Source organism: Pleurodeles waltl, chromosome 9 (assembly GCF_031143425.1).
Source record: "Pleurodeles waltl isolate 20211129_DDA chromosome 9, aPleWal1.hap1.20221129, whole genome shotgun sequence".
NCBI classification, from domain to species: Eukaryota; Metazoa; Chordata; class Amphibia; order Caudata; family Salamandridae; genus Pleurodeles; species Pleurodeles waltl.
In genome coordinates, this window is record NC_090448.1 from 373,178,674 (window position 1) to 373,199,713 (window position 21,040).

At 43.7% G+C, this 21,040-nt stretch overlaps 1 protein-coding gene across 1 annotated transcript in view; it reads left to right on the top strand.

The window, feature by feature from the left end:
- LOC138259321 (delta-like protein C) overlaps positions 1-10,560 on the top strand; it is a 46,794-nt gene extending 36,234 nt beyond the window's left edge. The window contains exons 5-9 of the mRNA XM_069206954.1: positions 835-1,196; positions 3,579-3,795; positions 5,200-5,872; positions 6,728-6,842; positions 9,642-10,560. Coding sequence (XP_069063055.1) covers positions 835-1,196; positions 3,579-3,795; positions 5,200-5,872; positions 6,728-6,842; positions 9,642-9,647 — 1,373 coding nt within the window. The 3' untranslated portion in view covers positions 9,648-10,560. The remainder of the gene's footprint in view (positions 1-834; positions 1,197-3,578; positions 3,796-5,199; positions 5,873-6,727; positions 6,843-9,641) is intronic.
- Positions 10,561-21,040: the final 10,480 nt, after the last annotated feature.

A 21,040-nucleotide genomic window follows, 5' to 3' on the forward strand; every position in this document is an offset into this window, starting at 1 on the left:
CTAGCCCCATTGTCAAGCCAACAATAGATGCTGGCGCTGTGAATAGGGGGCACGCGTGTCCGACCCTCCCCCAAATCCTCTGCCCCTGTGAGGCATGTGGCACAGGGCGGGAAAGGGGGATGCTGGGCCTTTTGTCTGATCTAGGGGACGACAGCTGCCTGATGTTGTTTAACTGTTTAGTATGTAAAAATAATCCATTTTTTCTCTGTTTGTTCTTTTTTCTTCTCTTTCCTTCCCTCTTCACTTTTTTCAAAACCATTTTACATTGTTTTCATGCCTTCCGATATTCTTCCTATAACGCTTCTCTTCCTTTGCTTTCTTTTCTATTCACTCTGCGTTTGTGTTTTTTGTTTCACGCTTGCTTCTTTCCACCTCTCCTACCCTTTCGCACTTTCCTATGTTCCTGGTCCCTTCATTATTCTCTTCTCTGTTCCCTTCTTCACTCCCGCCCATTCATTTTGATCGTTTCTTTTATCTCTGCCGTCTTCTTTTATGTCATTCTCTACTGCCTCCTTTATTTTGATTTTCTTTTGTCATTTCTTCCTACTGAACGTCCTCTCTTCGTTTTTCCTCCGTGCTCATTCATTTCCCTTTCCTTTGGATCCTTTGTTTACTTACCTGCATTCCCTTTTTCATTTCGTTGTACCCCCCTCCCTTCTACTTTTCCTTTTATTACTTTACTGTATTTATCCTCCAACCTCTTTGCTTTCTTGCTTTTTCTGTGCTTTCCATCACTCCTTCCAATGTTTGCTTCATGATCCTCCCTGTGTCTCCTCATTTCCTGCCCTCTCCCATCCTTCCCTCTTCTCTCCTGATTCTGTTCCGCACCTGCAGCCGTTTGCCTGCCTGGCTGCAGCGAGAGCCACGGCTACTGCGAGCGCCCCGGGGAATGCAAGTGCCGCATCGGCTGGCAAGGCCGAGTCTGCGACGAGTGTGTCCGCTACCCCGGCTGCTCGCACGGCACCTGCAGCCAGCCTTGGCAGTGCAACTGCCAGGAAGGCTGGGGCGGCCTCTTCTGCAACCAGGACCTCAACTACTGCACCAACCACAGGCCCTGCATGAACGGCGCGACCTGCAGCAACACGGGCCAGGGGAGCTACACCTGCGGCTGCAAGCCCGGCTTCACTGGCAACGTCTGTGAAATCGAGATCAACGAGTGCGACAGCAACCCCTGCAAAAATGGCGGCAGCTGCAACGTCAGTACCTGCATCTTTCATACTTCTCATACTCTGCCGTTCTGATTATTATTTACATGGGCAGCTGGGGATGGATTTAAGAATATTGCGTACAGAAATATCATCTGCCATACTTCTCATTCTCTAATGATTGTTTACAAACATATCATCCCACTTTGTATAATTTCCTATTCCGAACTCCAGTGGGGGTACTTTTTTATAGATGATATTTATAACACAGTATTCATGGCAGATGATATTCTGGTGCCGCACAATTCAAGTTACATATTCTCGCTGTGAATACTTATGAATTTTAATTTGTGAAAACATGTCATTTATTCATGTTACTGTTTCTAAGTGTTTGCATTTTTGTATGAGTTGTTTTTCTCATAACCGTGATTGTCCACTCTCTTCTTCCTGGAGAGTTCCCTCACGTTGGTGTTCCCAAGTTCTGACAGGTTGACTTTTTGGGAATTCTCTCCATTAAGCTATGTTTGCCTTTCTGTTCAGTTCTCACTCTATCCTTCGCTATTGTCTTAAGCCCCTATTGTTAATGCTCCATTACAAAATCTATCGAGGATCATGGATGTCCAACATAGAATAACATGGACTGCTGGCAAGCAGATTCTCAGGCTCTCAACATGAAATCAGGGTGCCTTTAATGGGCCTAAATGTAAAGGATTCAAATACTTAGAGATCATCCTGAAAATCTGGCCTTGCTCTTGCACTCAAGGACCAAAGATGGGTATCTGTTTTTCAAAAGGAAGCAATGTTCACCAAACATGTTATTTTGGCTTGATAGCTTTTGACAGGATAACACAAAGAAACTTTTCATAGGGCGAATAATCATGAATTTACCTCAAGGTGGTCACATTGTATGCAGGCCCTAGAGCCCTGGTGCCTAGAGGTGAATCAGTTCATTGTGACCTGTCTATGAAAAGTATCTTTGTATCCTGCTGACATACTGCAGAGGAAACGAGAGACAATGGTATGACTGAGACATTTAAGTTACACAAGCAAGCATCATTTTTCAAAGAAATTGTACTCTCACAATTAAAATTGTGAGACTCGATTGGGTGTAGAGCCTCAGAAGTAACATGGAGATACACTTACTTAAGGATGATGACCTTGAATTCTTTAATCTGCCCCCAAGCAAAAGTGGTTGCAAGCCAAACTGGTTCCTAAGTTAAAAGTGACTGGCAGACAGACACATTAGCACAGTAAAGAATGGGCTAGAGCTGATGTTGAGGTCAATCTGATTTTTTCGTGTAGAAGGTATGATGTCTCTGAGCCCAACTACTGTGTGATCAATAGTGTGACACCACAGTAATGGGGGACTACACATAAGGAAAGACACATACTTCTGCCGCTTAGGAAACATATTCACAATTGTGGCGTGTTAGGACGGAGAGAGGCAAAAGTAACATGTTTAGTGATCAAAATGGTGCCTTTATTTTTGTTATACTGGAATAGTTTCAGGAGAACACTAGTAGCGGGAGCTAATTCTGTACTCGTGAGTAGACTATGCCTAAATATTTGGATGACATGGATCCCTCAAAATGGGAGTCCTTGGGTTCCAAATAAAAATATATATTGTAAAAACATTACTAAAAATAGAGTATCAAAATCTCGTCCTACATAACCACCTCCTTACATGATTTCTACCTGTTATGAGGTCCAAAATTCGGACCATTCTCACCATATGTGGGTGCAAGTGCTTAATATTTGGTTTAGATGCATTAGGAGAGATTATTAACAATAACACTGTTTATTTTACATAAATAATTTGGCCGTCTAGATTTATTTTAAAGTAGAAACTTTTGCAGTCTAGTGTTCAGGATATATTTTAGCATGATGCTGACTCTGTGCGCCCTTCCTGCACCCAAGCTTGCATGTCTTGTTGCTCACTGGAAAGATAGCAAGTAAGCCTCATTCTCTGTGGACATCTGAAGAAGTAGTTTGTGTACTCTGGAAAATGTGTGGCTCGCTATAGTTGTCTGGAGATTTAGAAACCCCTGTCAGTTTTGAAAGGTACCACAATCACAATGTTCATTTCAGTAGAGAGTGTTACTAGGAGAACACTGTGAACAGAAGAAATAGGACACTGTCATTTTCCTACAAGTGAGTGCATTGGGTAGAGTCTTAGTGGTGTGCAGGGGTGTAACCCTATGGTACAGGGGGCCCCCAGTCATCTAGCTATGAAGAGGAGCCTCTTTGGCTTGTCAGTTCAAGGGTATGGGTATTGCAAAAAGCCCACTTACCATTTTTTATCGCAGGGAAGCCATCTAAGTTTTCCTTAAGCCACTGGTGATGGGGTAAGTTATATGTTAAGCTGGGAACTAGTTTCTTGGTCTACTGTTGTCAACCAGGTAACTGACCTCTAATGGTGTGTGTCTCTGCCAGGATCTGGAGAACGACTACAAGTGCACCTGCCCCCAGGGCTTCTATGGCAAGAACTGCGAGATTAGTGCCATGACCTGCGCGGACGGACCATGCTTCAATGGAGGTACCTGCGCAGAGAAGCCTAGTGGTGGATACACCTGCAGGTGTCCAGTGGGCTACCACGGCTCCAACTGTGAGAAGAAGATTGACCGCTGCAGCAATAACCCCTGCCTGAACGGTACAAACCACGTATGAATATGTGGGGATGGAAAGTTTGACTTGCTGGTTATTTATTGAGAGTAGATACAAAGTTGCATGCTGTTGAGGTGGGTGTGCATTGGAGTTGGTTGAGTATTGCTGGCATGTGTATGATCTTTAGTGCATGTGGCTTCTCTGCGGTGTTGAACGGGTTGAGAAATGAGCAGGCCTTACAGTTGATTGAGCGTAGGTGGAATCTCGTTAGACTGTCAAGAATGTGTGTAGCCTGTTCAAACTGGCAACTGTTCCAGAATATGTTCTTCTTTAAGATCTATTTGACATTGTATGGGTTTGTGTACTGGTTGGAACATGTAGTTTTGGCAGCTGGTCACAAGATTGTACAATAGTGGGAATTTACTAGAAATTAATGTACTTTTGGGAGTGGTGGAGATTGTGTAGTGTTGAGTAGAAGTGACCCATTGGACAGTCTGCGAGCTGGTTGAGAGCCTCGTGGTCTAATGAGATGGCTCTCTCTGTGGTTTGATTACCTGAATGTAACGTGGGTTTAGGAGGCCAAGCAGAATCTACAGGGAGACACTATGGAATAAGAAGGTATTGGATGAGGGGGGATACCTTATGGTGGGTGATGAGAAGAGCCTGGTCACTTGGTGGGTGGGAGTCTGTGGTTCGGTGACACTTGAAGGAATATATTCCTTGGCATGCTGTTGTTCCGATTGATGTGCAGTCACTAATCTGGCTCCTCGTGACCTCCTAGGACAGTCTAGTTTGGATTAAATATCAAATGCTGCAATGCTCAACCCTGCAGTCTCAAGGTGGGTATAGCCACTTTTCTCCTGGTTGGTGCCCAATTTCCACATAGTCACGATAAAGCTTAACATTCTCACCCTAGAAATCACTTTTTCATACTTCAGGCATGAGTTTTCACAATCAGTCTACTGCCCACTCCGCAGTCAGGGAAGGCCTGGGCAGGACAAGGAGCTAAAAGCATCCATAGGAATTTACTAATACCTGCCCCATATTGCAGAGAAGGAGGGACTGTAGCAAGTGTGCTGGATCTTCTCTTCAGTGCCTGGCACCGTATATTAGCTTTATTTATCTGCAACAGAAAATCCAGCAAGACCAGTGCAGGTATGGGGTGCCACACTTCTGGGATGATTTCACTTCAGTACAGGATGAGGATTGCTCATATTTTACAGCATTTGAAAGCAATACACTGTCCCCTAGCTCAGAAGCAGTTTCACACTGTGTATTATGGAGGCCCGCCTATGATCCAAGCAATAAACACATTCCTTTAGAATTCGGTGTTTTTCCTCTCAATTGTGTACATTTTCTATCCCCTGACATCCAGGGGTCCAAATCCACACTTGGAGGAATGTGAGAAACCGATGTCTGTGTTTTTTACTCAGTCTTTTTCTTTTCCAAGGTGGGCACTGCTTGGACATGGGGCGGAGCATGATCTGTAAATGTCGGGCTGGCTTTGCTGGCATCCGGTGCGAGGTAAACATCGACGACTGTGCCAAGTATCCCTGCGCCAATGGTGGCACCTGCGTGGACGGCGTCAACAGCTACACCTGCTCCTGCACCCTTGGCTATGGTGGCAAGGACTGCAGCATCCGCATGGATGCGTGTGGCTCCAACCCTTGCCGCAACGGGGCCACTTGCTACACCCACTTCAGTGGCCATGTTTGCGAGTGTCCTCCTGGATTTATGGGCTCCACCTGTGAATTCCGGGTCCAGAACCCTACCCCATCTCCTAGCCGTCGAGTGGCTGATGACCAGTTTCCAGCAGCTGTAGCCATCTCCTTTGTTCTGGGACTGATCACCCTGGCCTTGATGGTGTGTGCCGCTGTGGTGGTACTGAAGCAGATGCGCCGGAACCAGCAGAAAGCGAGGAATGCAGTGAGGAATGACCTGGAGACCAGAAACAACTTGAAAGAAAAGGAGGCCTTCCTCATCTCACCCGGGTGCTTCAAGGTGCCCAACAAAGAACAACGATTCGGCACGGACTGCTTAAGTGACACCTTCAAATACAAGCAGAAGCTCCTGGAGCGCAACGTCTCTGAGGCAGAGATTTTTGGGAGGAAGAAGCTAGAGAAGTAAGTGCACTCCTTTCTAAATCTCTTAAGTGCTCGGTTATTTTTGTCGTTTTCTTCATTCTGATAGTTCTTCTAGGTTGCCTTAATTCTCTTTCTTGTTCTTTTCCTCATTCCATCACTGTTCTTGCTATACTTTGCCCCTGTTACCCTCTGTATTTTTTCCTTCCTCCTTCATCCTTCCTTTTTTATCCCCTCCACAAAACTTCGTTTACCCTCTTCCTTGCCTTCTTTTGCTCTTTCCTCAACCTTCTCTTTTCTGGTTAGTTTTTTCCCACCTTTGCTTCCCTTATTTCCTTTCAGTCGCTTTTCACTGCCGTATTTCCTTTCTTCTTACACTCTTCCTTACCTTGCAGCTTTGCTTGTTTTACTATCGCTTTTTCTTATTCGTTGCCAATTTTCTCTCAAATCAATTCATTTCTCCATTTATCTTTCCCCCCGCTTCTCATTTTCTATCCCTGCTGTTCTTCTCATTGTACTGTTGCTTTCAAAAGTTGTTTTCCACATTTTTCTTCTCTCTCTTACTGTGTTTTGGTGTCTTTCTCCACTTTTTTGTTTGCAATTTTTCCCTTCCTTTTCTCTTTCACGTTTCTTTTAATTTTTTTTTACTCTGACTCATTTAGTTCTTCCCTGTTACTTCATCCTTGCAGTCACATCCTGTTTTTGTGTTACTGACAGTCGTATGTATGTAGCTTTATCTCTTCCGAGCTTCATGTGTTACACTGTGCTCTAACTTGATGCTTCACTTTATTGATAGCTAGCCCTGCAGAGAACCCTTGCTCCACACTGTGCTCTGTACTTCTATGATCCCATCTTCCCCTAAAATATTCAATAACTTGTGCTTTCTTTACATTGCAGTAAAAAGTCTGAAGCAAGGCATTGCAGTCCACCCATTGGTTACCCTAAAGAAGGGGGCTATCGCCCTATTTATATCATTCCGGACCCCCCAGAGCCGTGCATTTATGCCACAGAGGTAATGAATATGTCAGAGATGTGAGTCTAATAGCAGCTTCTGCTATTGAAATATTTTCATTCTTTCAAAACTTTAAGTACCACCAGAAGCTTCTCTGGACATACTCACAGGGGCAGCTCCTTTGCTACTGCGGAGTTGCGAAGCAGCAGCAAAACTTTTAAACGAAAACAACGCTAAACTATTTTTATAATTGTTTTCTTGTAAAAGTGGGTGCGCCATAGGCTGTGACGAGCACAGAGGGGGAGTGCACAGTGGGAATGTATGTTTAGCCGGTCATCCTGGGCCGGCCAAACACGCATGCGCACTAAACTCTCTCCAACCTGCAACGCAGGCACTGCGTTGCCGGGTTGGTGACAGCAGGCAGAGACTTCCACTCCGCCTCGGAGTGCCCTGGATGGGCACTCCATCCAATCCTAATGCTGCCAACAGCATGAAAGCGGTGTTAGGATTGGAAGCAGGGCAGGCTGGGAGCCTGTGCCTGCAGTCGAGGACCGAGGATCTGTGTGGTGCAGCGCGTCAAGAAAGGTAAGGTTTGTTTGTTTTATAAAATGATTATATTTTCTTTTTTTGGGCCCTCCTCTTCACCGCCAGTCGCCGCGTCTCCCCACCCCTCTTCCCTCATGTGAGCCACCACTACATGCTCTGTATCCCCAAAGGGAGACTTAACATCGTGCACCTTCACTACTTAGGCATACACTTTTTTACAGTGGGTTTCAAACTAGAATTGGGTTTGTAAAAGTGGTGGGTAGCCAAAAGCGTAGGGTCTAAGGCATCCTATGGCCCAGGAGCATCTCAGAAGGTATCAGTGGTGGCGGTTGCCCATAAATGTTGTACACAGCTGGCCTTGGGAGTGAAATTGTTTGTGAAAGAGTATTCAGCAATTACCTTTTAAAGCCAAACTTGAAAACAATACCAACTCAATAGCTCGGGGAACTCTTCATTAGGACCTTGGATCTATATTTTCATAAATATAGAAAACTGATATTGTTTACAAATGATAACATTTGTATGGCCATTCAAAAAACTGGGAATCCTAAAGTGAAAATTTAGTTGCAATTATGTTTTAATTTAGTGGCCACTGTAAAAGAATATGGGGTCAGACTCCCCTTCCTACTAGTGTAATGGCAAGCTAAGGTGCCCCCATTTCTTCAGTTAAAGCATGCAGTACTATGCTTGTTGCAAATGTCACGTTTCCCCAATCTGAAATGGTCACCACTTTTATCTACCTCAGCAGACCCTTCTCCTGCCTACAACACACTAATCAAATCTTCCTCTTGCCCACGCCCTTACGAGGTATCCTACAACCATTCCCCACTTGCAGGCCTGCCTTCTAGCTACCAACAGATATTTTCTTAAACTACCAGTTTGGTAAATAAAGGGTTCATTTTAATGTAGGTTTTTAAAATCCCTTACTTTCCATTTGTTGTAGAATAACAGGGCCTGTTTTTCACCAGGACTCAAGCTTGTGTTTTACTGTGTATCCAGACGAGGGTAGAGCCATATCAACACCCCCCATACAATTCTGGTCACACTATCTCCTTGGCCCCACCAAACGCTGCAGAGACCTATGTACCCAGCAAGCACCACCATGCCATTGTGGCATTGAAGAGCAGGGAATAGGGGATCTGATGCAGTGCACTGTGGTGAGAGAAAGTATTGCTTTAGAGGAAACAGCTATTCCCTAACATCAGAACAAGACTGGGAAGCTTCTCAGCTAATCACGTTAAGTCAGGGGTAGCAAAAAGTAGGCACAGTATGGTGCCAACTCACTCAACTTCAAGAAGTGCTGTTTGTGCCTAATGCTGTAAAAGATGTCAGAGCTACTAGAAGTGGCACTGAATGGATCTGTGATGTTAGTTTACTCACTGGATATTAAGTTAATATGAGGTAAGGTCTCTAATGGTTTAAATTAGGTTATTGGGTATCTCAGGCTGGATGCATGATAATTGACCATTTTAGTGATAACCCCTGGTGATACCCGAGTTATGGTTAACCATCAGTCATTGTGAGGGATGTCGTTAATGATTCAAGAGTCTGCCTCAGGGTAGTTATGTTAGTGAAGACTGCACGATATTTTTCAAGTGCTAGAAATGTAGCAAGAACTGTAGTATAGGCAGTAGTCCATACCTGTCATCTGAATGTTGATACTGTTAAGCTAGCTTGGTTAATGCTCTATTTCCGCACAAACTAGACTGCTGTCTGACAGCACTGATTGATACTTAGGTCAGCACTCTCAAGGAAAAAGTGTAAACCTGGAAAGCACTTATACTTCGTTTGAGTGGTCACTATCTTGAAAGAGTACAAAAGTGAATTCCTGTCTGACCCCTGGAGGTGCAAGGAGTAAATACTTGTCACGGTTACATGTCAACTGAGGAGTCTGACCTCTCTGATTTTGATATTGCTCCAGAAAAAGAGAACAAATACTGGATGAGTATTATAATCTGAACACATACATATAGCTGCAGATTGCTTATGGAGAGCATGGAGAGGTTCAACTGTACACATAAAATAAAAGAGTATGGGATAGAATGCTAACCACAGGGTTTCACAGAGGTTGCAGCATTGTCTCAAGCATTTTCTTTTATTAATTTAGGGTGCCATTTCACGTGTCGGCCAGGCATTAAAAGGACATTGAGACAGAGCAGACCCTTTAGAAATGGCCTCTCTGGAAACTCATTCCCTCATGCCATGTAGTCGTCCTTACTTATTTAGCAATGGACGACCAGCAGCCTCACTTTAACTCATCAGTGCAAATGGAGAACAGATTCTTAACCTTTTCTCTTTGGTTTGTTTTTCTAGGTTTGAAACTTCCCTGACCTGGGGCCTCCACCAATAACCAATGTTTACAACTTTCCTGGACTTCTGGAGTTAAATTTTCTTTATTTTTTTATTTATATATAGACCATTTTTTATATTTAATATTTATTCCTGCTGCTATTTATAAAAACTGACTGTGGTGTGAATCCTGGAGGAAGCAGGGATGGATGGAAAAAGCGTTTGACACTGGCGTCCCGGTGAGTGTGTAGGATGGGCAGAGCCGGGGGAAAAGTTGCACTAACGGCAAGGTCATGATGCATTCCATTTTATTCCAAGGGACTTCCGCTCCAGAACTTTGGGCAAAGAGGCGGGTCCTTTTTTCCAAACGTTACCCCGGTGGCCGTATCATGGCCTCTCCACAAACTGTTGTGTTCATCCTACTTTCGATGCACGAAAGATGACTGTATCATGCTGCATGCTTCTCGGTGGAACCCAGGCCAAGTCTAACAGACAACCCAAAGAACTCTCGACCGAGTTCTACTGTTTCCTGAGACTGGGAAGACTTGGGACGGAGTGGTGTTGACAGGACCTTCTCCTGACTTAATCCGGACAGACTTCCAGGAGCAGCTGACTTAGGGCCAGCGTGTCCAAACCTTTTCTACTTCAGGACAAAAGAAAAATACGAAACATGGACTACAAACCTTTCGCAGAAAACTGAGCTTTATCAACGAGAAACAAACTTTTGGGTGTAATGTTTTTATCATAATGTGTTTTTAATTATAATTTAAAAAATGCTACTTGTACAAAGCTTTGAGATTCCTTTTATATATCGCTATATATGCATATTTAATTTGTATATTTTGTATATTTATAAGACGTGTTTGTATATAGATCCCCTGTCAGTTTCCTTGTATGGCTTTCTGTTGAAAGGAATATATGAAATATATTTTGCCAAATGCACATTTTAGTTTCTTGCGTTTTTTAAATGTATTTGTTCTTGTTCTTAGTGTTAGGGATGATACCTGGGAGACCTCTTATCGAGGTTCAGAATGCCAAGGGATTATAATCTCCCTAAGGGCCATGCAGGCTCACAAAGGAATGGGCAAAGTCATGAAGGTGAGCTGGCAATGCCCAGTTTGCTCGTTTTCGTTAAATCCCTACGTAAATCACCCTGCATGTGTTGGCATTTTGAAGTGTTTTTTTCAATGCTGCTTCAGGAGGGGTTCCTTTTCCTTAACGTTTTCTCTGGAACTATTATCATCGTGATGTTCAGAAACATGATGATATGAAACCAAGGACACGCACTAAACTGCACACACAAAGTGACCACTCTTCAGTCATTCTGAGTTCACAAGGCCCTGCTCAATAGCCCAGTGAGCACGTCTTCAGTAATGGTTCAGGACTGGCTCAATCTAACCTCCCCACTCCATCCCACAATGCCCCAGTCTACTGTTCAGCCTGTTCAACCACTCACTAAAAGCTAAGGCCTGCAGATCTTTCTTTGGCTCCTTCCCCTAGAACTTCCTTGACCCGGTCATCCTCTTGCGTAGCTCAGCCTTCCTGTTTAGGGGGCCTTTCATGTGCAGGTGTCGTGGAACGCCCCCTCCTTCCACTGGCATCATCAGCACATCCGGTTTCACACAGCTGGAAGGAAAAGCACACTGGATGGGAGGGCACGAGGAATGAGGGAATGCAGCTAACGTAGTAGAAAGAATTCTTTGAAAGATTTGATGCTGTCAGCACTGACCACGTAGATTTCAAACAAGCCCTCTGGCTTCCAGAATCAATTTTGTTTTCAGTGTGTTTGGGCAGCAGGGAGAACTGCGAAGCAAAGAGATGCCTTCAACCCACTTATGACAGTCACCCCGATGCTGCCAGCCACGTTTGCACCACTAGCTCACTGTTTAATCTATAGAGCAACAGAACTATTATGATTCAGGCCAGTTACAAGAACACCCTGGAAAACATCTGGCAGCTTTTCAAGAAATCAAAACCGCTCACCACTATAATAACAAAACCTACACTGCCCCGGTCTTCTGCCAATGCTACCTCCTCCAAACTATCATCCTTTTGTGTTTCCCTTGCTATTACCACACACAAATACAGAAGCACTCTTCAGCCTCTCCCCACGATACTGCTCCACAAAGACACCAAACCACAGTCCAAAGAGAGAGCTGACTGATCTCCTCAACATTTCTGAAAACACTATCTCACCCCACGAGACCCAGTCAGTGTCTCTGGCCTACACCCTGTATCCACTAATAATAAAGATGTCCCCAAACTGCTTATCCCATTTGCCTGCTCAGCGTTGAAGCATGCTCTGGACACCCAAGACTTCCGATCCAGTTTGCATTGTCATACAGTTAGCCTTATTGAAACATGGTTTGGGGATAATTACTTTAGAAAATACCGCCCCAAGCCACAAGATCAAGATGAAGGATTGAGAGGGCAAGAGAGAAGGAGGGGTAGAATTCGCACATGCTATTGACCTAATACGTACCAATATAGCTCAACATTTGAGTGCGTAGCAGCCCTTCCCATCATTAAATCGTGTAGCTCTCTCATTGCAGCAGTGGTCTTCTACTGCTGCTCTACAAACACCCATAATGTCCCAGAGGAGTTAATTTAACTTACACTCCGCCTACAGAGTAAAGACAACAAAATATTCCTCACGGACATCTTCAACATATTAGTAGACAACTCCATGTTAAAGTCGGCAGTGAGCCTACTTGTGACTGTGCAAGCCTTAGGATTACAATGACTGGTGACGTCCTCAATGCACACTGCAGGGTACACAATCACCCCCATTTTCTTACATACCACTGAAAATCGATTTTGGTGGCTCTGCTGCTACTGCTGTCCTATTTGTGCTTCATCTCTACCGCCATGTCACACCTACACAGCACGCAGGGTGGAAATCACCCCGCATGTGTTGGCATTTTGAAACAACAGTAATTCCACCCCCTCTAAAAAATTATAACAGAGAGCTTTGAGTTCACTTTACAGTGCCATGAAGCCCACACAACGCAATCCAAAAGAGCCCGTAAGTACATTGGATTACCTCTGTCACAATATACACTTGCCGTAGATATGGTAGCTTCTGTTACTCTTCTGAAACCCAAACAAGTTATCAAAGCGCAAGTGGTTCAGCAGAGAACTACGAGAGTAATTACAGGGTAAATATCATAATCCTTATTTTCCTTGACCTTGTGGAAGCCCACTGCACTGGTTTCACAATACTGATTGAAAATCTTGGGTAAGTTTAGCTGGGTTTCTCAGCCATGGATTCTGTCTTTCCTGGTCGAAAGATAAAAACATGATTGGGTTTGCTGAACTGTCCATGCACCCAGTACTACATGCCCATCTTCATTGATCATCCCTGTGTTGTCTGCTCTCTAATGTACACGTTTGTCGTCTGGCTCAGGTAATTCAACAGTACAAGGTAAACTTCTGCATGTGCATGGAGGACACGCATATCCTTTTCCGGGTAGAGAAACAATTCACTAATCCCACCAACATCAGTTTGTGCTTGGAAAATGTGCTTCATTGGATGGAGAAAAGCTTCTGCTGCATGAATGGTGCCAAAACCCAGGATGTTTGATATTATATAAGATACTCCCATTTAGCCATCAAGTTTTGAAGCCTCTCTTTCAACTCCATAAAAAGCCAGGAACCCGGAAATAGTAATTGGTTTAAAAATATTTTCAATTTTCAAATATTTTTAATAATCTCCCACATCTTCAAACTGGCCAGGGAGTAGAGATGACTGGAGCCCTTGTCATGGCTGGTCTGAAGTATTATGACACCATCCACATTCTCCTCAAGAAATCAACCAGTAGATTGCAAGGGCAAAGAAACCAGGCAGGGAGAAAGTGTGTTTAGCTCCCCAAGCATAATCCTATCAAGCCTGTCCTGATATCCCTACAGTCTTCCAGGCCATGCTAGGATAAAGTTATCTGTATTGTCAGCAAACCGTACTGGAGCAAAGGCCCAAAATATCTTCATAAACTACTTTACTGTGTGCCAGCCAGGACTGCCAGAAACCATATCCAGCATACACCATTAAAAAGAATGAAACATGAATGCAGCTCCTTGGTAAATCAGGGATATAAAGCTCTTTCTCGCACTTTGAGATGAGACCCCAATCACCTTTGATTCAGTAAACTCCTGAAGACCAAACTCTTCAGACTTGGTTTTTATCTGTGTTTATCCCAAATCAAGCTCGGTATGGACGAACGTCAAATATGGGTTCCCTCCTTCTGAAGAGACTTATAACGGTTGTATGATGGAACCACGCATGCAGCAACCACGTATGCCTGAACAACGTGGTCGGAACAACGACCGCGTTGTTTCCACGCATGCCTTTACAACGACTTTTCGTTGTAAAGGCAAGCCTAGTAAAGGCATGTGTGGAAACGGCATGCATGGTTGTCGCATGCCACCCCTCCACTCTAAAAACAGAAGTATCCCAACACCCATAAAAACTACCCCGATACCCCCTACCCACCCCCAAAAATAAAACAACCCAACCCCTAAAAACAAAATTACCCTGACCCCCACCCCTGCCCCTAAAAACAGAAGTACCCCGACACCCCACCTTTAAAAACTACCCTGATACCCCCACCCACCCTGGGACCTAAAACAGACCCCCACCTCCCAAAAATAAAACTACCCAACCCCTAAAAACAAAATTACCCCGACCCCTAAAAACCCATCCGCCCTAAATACAAAATTACCACGACCCCCCACCTCTAATAACCCGCAATCCACCAGCCCTAAATACAAAATTACACCAACCCAGCCCCTAAAAAACCCGACCCCTCCACCAGCCCTGAATACAAAATTACCCCAACCCCCATCCCCCTAAAAACCCGACCTCCCACCTGCCCTAAATACAAAATTACCCCGACCCCACCACACCAGCCATAATAACCTGCCCCCACGCACCGCAAATACAATATTACCCCAACTCTCCACCAACGCCCCTAAAAACCTGACCCCCCCACCCACCCTAATTACAAAATTAATCTGACCCACCTCTCAAAACCCGCCCCTAAAACATAATTACCCCAACCCCCAAATACAAAACTGCCCTGACCCCCCACCTCGCCCCTAAAAACCCGCACCCCAACCCACCCTAAATACAAAATTACCCCGCCCTCCCACCCCCACCCTAAAAACCATAGTACCGACACCCCGCCCTTAAAAAAAAGAATATAACCTAACCACCACAACCCCTTCACCCCCCGGCCCCATCCCTAAAAACTACCCCCAACCCTGCCCCACTTACCTGACCGCATCGTCCCCGATGGATCTTCCTTTTTCTCTGCCTTAACCACGCATGGGTGTTGTTCAGCACATGCGTTGTTAAGGCAGAGAAAAAGTCCTGCGTTATTCAGCTTGGGTGAACAACGCAGGCATGGTTCCGGACGTGTTGTTCCGGATCGCTTCCACTTATAACACAACTTGCTGTCTTACACTTGTACTTTGTTAACTCATCTTGCACTCTTAAGTATTAGGTAACATGCCACTTTTTTAAATCTCCTAAACAAATGTTTAAATAATATTGTGTTGGTAAATAGTAGCATTTACTTGCACAGTGACTAACAACAATTGAGGAGAACTCTCAGTGATTTGGGGTTCTTCTGCATTCTTCACCTCCCAAAAAATATTATCCTTTTACTCTCATATTGATATCGTAACTCATAAAAAATTGTATAAAAAGGCCTGAAAGCCATCTTACATAACAATGTGCAAGCATTGTTGAAATTGTACACATTTGCAACTCTCGCTCACTGCCTCACAAATGTGTGCAATTTACTTTCTTCTATAAGCTAGGGACGCCCTCACCAAGCCTGCTTTCTTTCTTTCCTGCCCTACACTTTTTAATATCACCAAACAGGTCTCCAGTTCCTTAACGTATTGCCACTCTCACTCTATCCTTGGATGTTTATAGATCATAACTCATTGGTAGGCAGTTTCACTACCGTGTAGACTCCAAAGTCGCTTAGGGCAAGATTTAGATCTCAGCGGGGGGGGGGGGTTACTCCGTCGCAACAGTGACGTTTATTCCGTCTGCCGAACTCTAAATTCAATAGAAAACAATGTCAGTTAGATTTCTGCGGATGGGATATTCATCACTGTTGCAACGGAGTAACCCCTGCGCTGAGATCTAAATCAGGTCCTTATTTCTTCTAATATCTGTTACATTTCAGAATCCAGTCTCTCACCTGAACAACCTTGATGACTTCAACTATGATTTGCTGGAAATCAATTTAGGTCCTTGAGTTTCTGTGGGCCAATAAACTTTAACTAATTCTTGAACATTAGAAGTTTGTTTCACTCCTTGTGCATCTGAGTGGTGCTGTAAGTGATATCTACTTTCAGACCAATATGCTGTCTCAGATGCAGGCCAACTCTGTGGCTATAATAACTAGTCTGGTGTATTGGAAAGTGGTCTCATCGCTGCTGGCAAGGCTGAGGGCCTTCTTATGTATATTAGAATCTGGCTCAACCGAGGGGCCATGCATCCTATCGAGCATGAAAGAACATAAAGATGTCAGCAAATTTTTGCTTATCATATACATTGTTTATCTATGACTATATTGTAGTTTGGTAAACACCTCACATACGTCACTTGTGTTGTAATTTGGAAATCTTATAATTACATGTTAGTATGAAAACTATGGGCCTGGTTTAGATTTTGGCAGATGAGTTACTCTGTCACAACAGTGACGCATATCCCATCCGCTGAAAGCTAAATCCCATTATGTCCTATGGGATTTAGATTTTGGCAGATGGGATATCTGTCACCGTTGTGACGGAGTGGCCGTCAGCCAATGTCTAACTCGGGCCCTAAGTCATCTGTTTGGGAATGAAAGTGTCGGTGGGAGTTTTGAATGCTAATTTTCTGTCTTCTGTTGTGTTCCGGTGATTGGGCCTCAGTGCAAATCCCAGGACTCATTGTGTATGCATTGTAAGTCCAGGTACGTGTGTAAACCAAAAGTCCCTGATCTTGTGAATCACAAGACATCCTCCCAACCGTTTGGGGATGTAAAAATCATTGAAACTGTATTGTTCCAATATAGGATGTGAGGTAATTGTGCCCGTGCCAATATGAGGCCAACATTCCAAAGCAAGTTCCAGACTGTACTACTAGTTTAAGTCATAGGCCAGTATGCCCGTGTTTATCTCAGATGTTTGTCACTCTGTGATTCCCAGGTTAGATAGCTTCTGTGGATACTATCCCTTGTCCCAGTATAGGTGAATCTACATGGATCCAAAGCTGGTAATGTGCATTTCATGTTCTAGAGCTGTGTGGATCGTGGGCTATTTTCTTGCTTGTGTTAATCCTAGGACTGGTTTGTGTTGATTCCAAATGTGAGTCGTAGGTCAGATCTGAGAGAAAGATCCCAGGTCTTTGTGCATGTTAATGTGCCATGTCTGGTATATATGTGCATTCCTCTTTCCTTCCTTTTCATGCTGATCTCCCGCCATTGCCTAGCCCTACTGTTATTTCTGTATCCCAAGGTATTCACCATTCTTGTGACTCTAAATCTCTGGTCCCTCAATTTCTCTCTTTCTCTATTTGTAGTCTCCACCCATCTATTTCTGAAATCCCTACATGTAGAATCCAAAGGCAGCCCCTTGCTGGGCCCATGTATCTACTTGTATTTCAAGTCCTTCATGTTACCTGGAATGCAAATATTTTTCTATCCCTGTCTACTTTGTAGACCTATGGTTCCTCTCTACATCTGGGCCTGGTGTCCCCCTTCAGGTTTTTACATCCGTGTTGTGCCCCTAACTGTGCCTCTGTTAATCTCAAGTCCACCAAATGTCCATGTTGTGGATCAAATATTGCTACCTTTCATTGTGGATCTCTGCTTTTCCTTGTGGTCCTCTAAAGCAGTGGTTCCCAACCTATGGTCCGGGGACCCCTACTGGTCCGCGAAGCCTCCTCAGAAGGTCCGCAGCTCCTTAGAAAATTTAATAATACTAACAGATTAATAAAGTGTATGTAAATAAAGTGGCCAAATGTACATTTGAACATTTTAAAACATACTGTAAATGCCTAGAAATTTGAATTTGAAGGCTAAAAATTAAATTAGTATTCTCGGATTGATTCATGGGAGCAGTGCAACTGCATCAAACAGAATATAGTATGGACGATGTGTGGCTTCAGTTGAATTTAGAAAAGCTCCAACCCTTCTATTAATTTTTTATTTATTTACATTTGTTTACAAATGGAATAAAATGTGTTATCGTTTGTGTATGTATCTGATGAATGATTGTATCTGTATTTTTTGTGTAGTGTTTTGCATTTCAAATAATCAACAATGTTTAGGCCGGGGTCCCCAACTTCCAGTAATGACTCAGTGGAGGGGGGCCCCAAATTCAATTAATGATTCAGTGGGGGTCCCCGGGTTTCAGTAATGATAAAGTGGGGGTCCACAGAAGTCAAAAGGTTGGGAACCACTGCTCTAAAGTGGTCTCTATCTCAACATCCCTGACGTCAGCATAGATCTGACATCCCTGTAATGTACATGATGACAATCTTTCTCTCCTTCCCTTATAGGTGGCACTGTTTGTATCCCAGGCCATGTCAATCCCTTTTGGCCTTTGTAGATATTTGGTCCCTGGCCTTCATTTTGGCACTTTGCACCCTGATACCCATTCCTACATGTTCTTCCAGACTCTGTAAACACTTCAATCTATAGGGGGTCTGGGAGAATTAATCGGTCCAGTATACGGTCTCCCTATTCTAAATGCTTAATACTGTAAGGTACACGGTTGCAAGGAGTGAAGTCCTACTCGAACCCAGCTAGGGGAGAGTCTAGGTCATCTAAGCACTCTTTTGTTAGAAGCAAGAGAGGCCCACAAACCAATAGGTTACATGATTCATCATCAGGCCTGCTCCTTGTTCGGCCTGCTGTTGTGTAGTGTATAGGACTGGAATGAGCGGGGTTAAAATCGACTATAGGCCATAAGAAAGAATATATGTTTGCCTACAGAGCCTATGCCAAGGTTAAAAACAAAGGGAGAGTGTCGAGAAAATTACCATTCCTACTAGCTCTAAATGGAGCCGGGTAGAAAAACTCTCTACTTCAATGTACTGTATTGTACACTGTGAGTCCATCCCTATAGTCAGCGTTAGCACTTTCCAACTAAAAGATCTCCGGCAAAGAGCCCCTCACTAAGGGGCCTGTTGGGCAATGCAGCGCCGATCCGACGAGGAGTAGGCCCTATGATGTGGCCCTTGTGTTTCTATGTGCATCTTTGTTGCTTTTTGTTTATTGTGAGTACCCCACACCGATATCATTTCTTGCCCTTCTCTGGGTGAATTGATGATTCCTGTCCGTTGTCTTTTTGTATAAATCCCTTGTTCTCCACATTATGTGCTCCTCTTTATATAAATTCCTAATCCCTGACTTTCCATGTAGTTCTCTTAGTGAATCCCAAATCAATTTATATTCTTCTCTTAAGGAATCCATTACCCCCATCCTGCCTTTGTTTGGATCACTGTGAGTGAGTCTAAAGTACACGTCTTTTCTTATTTTCCTGTGTGAATTCTGAATCAATCCCTCTGTGCTTCTCTCTTTGTTAATCTATAGTTCCAGGTCTTCTTTGTTCCTGTCTCTTTGAATCCCTCACCTCTCTCCAGGTGGTTCTTGTGTGAATTATGCTCCTTTCCCTACTTCTTCTTTTACTTAATTTCATATACATGTTCTTCTTTGCATTTTTTTTGTGTGAATCCGTGCTACTTGTCATACTCTGCTTCTCACTGCGGTATATCCTGATTCTCGTGCTTCTTTGTTCATTTCTATGTGAAACCCTGTTCATTGTGGTTTTCTGTGGGATGCTTCTTGAGGTGTGTGCTGCTCTGTTGTGAGTCTTTGCTCCCTCTCCTTTCTGTGGAAACCCCTGATCTGTCTTTCCTTAATCCTCTTTGCATGAATCCAAGATCTTTACTGTTCCTCGCTTTTCTCTATGGGAGTCCCAGAGTATGCAACTATTGTCATGCGTGTTTGGCCCCAGAAGCGTGGGTTTTGTAATATGCTTAAGGGCCCCAACCAAACCTACTTTGAGAGCCCCAGGTGTTGAGGGTGGTAGTTAATCCCAGAATGTTGATAGCCTTGCCCCCATAAATTTCTCAACCAGCAATCATATTTATTCAATATTAAAAAGTGTACTTCTCAAGGACCAGAGTGCACTTTGCATGATTCTATAAATGATGGTACGTAGCATGGACTCAACTACAATATTGGGTCTCAATCTGCTCTTACCTACGGCTCTGCTCCTGAACGCCAGCCTCTTTTGGTCTGCCTTTGTAAGATAAGGGCCATGGACCCAATCAGCACCCCTTTTTTGGCTTTCTCAGAAAGCTGTCACTTTCATAAGACCTACACTGTCTTAACTCAATGTTGCATCTGTTGAGCATCTTACCTTTCTGTTTGTTTAGTCATAGGGCCTGATTTAGATTCGGGTGGAGGGAAATACTCTGTCACAAACGTGACAGATATCCCGTCTGCCTATAACGATACCATTATATCCTATGGGAATCGTAATAGGGTGAACGGGATATTTGTCAAGTTGTGACAGAGTATTCCCTCCAGCCAAATCTAAGTCAGGCCCTTAATTCCTTAAAAACTGTGTTCCTTAAATAATGCTTTTTGCTCTGGTAAACATCTGCTTTTCAGATCTGCCCTACTCACTGCAATATTTATGTGCTCGGACAGGTTGAAAAAAAAAAAGCTGGGGATATGGTTACCTGCTGATTCGTGAGGCAGTCTTGGGCAAGCTGTGACATAGCAGCATTTTTACCTTAAATATTACTCAAGTTGTAACAGCAAGCAGCATTACCATTTATCACTGGGACCAATTTGTGACACAGGAGTTATAAATTGGCTTCCAAATTGTGGAGAAGCTTTGGCATAATGAGTACAGTTTCTTTCTGAACTGCAAATCAAGCTGTGACATAAGGCAGAGGTAACTTCTGAGTCATGAAGCAAGATGCAACACAGAAAGGATTTGAAATGGAAGTTCTTTGATATTGCTGACGTTAACTTTTGAACTGTTATACGAGTTGTAGCAGAGAGGACACTTATCTTCTGAACTGTGAAGTACGCTGTGACCTCAGGAAGGCAGTAACCACAAGAATTTTGAGGCAAGCTGGAACACAGAATCCATAGTCACTTTCTGTTTCATAGATGGTCTCGTTCGTTTCTGACCTGCAAAGCAACCTGTGAAATGACAGGTATGGTTACCTTCTGAATGGCACTGAATCGTTGACTAATAGTCATGCAAGAGCACGGGAGATGCATTTCTTAAGTTTATCCCTAGAAGGAATTTGTGTCCGAATGTGAATTACATCTTGTGGGTAAATACAACACATAATGGCTCATATGTACACAAATTTTGCCATTTAAATCCTGACGAAATGT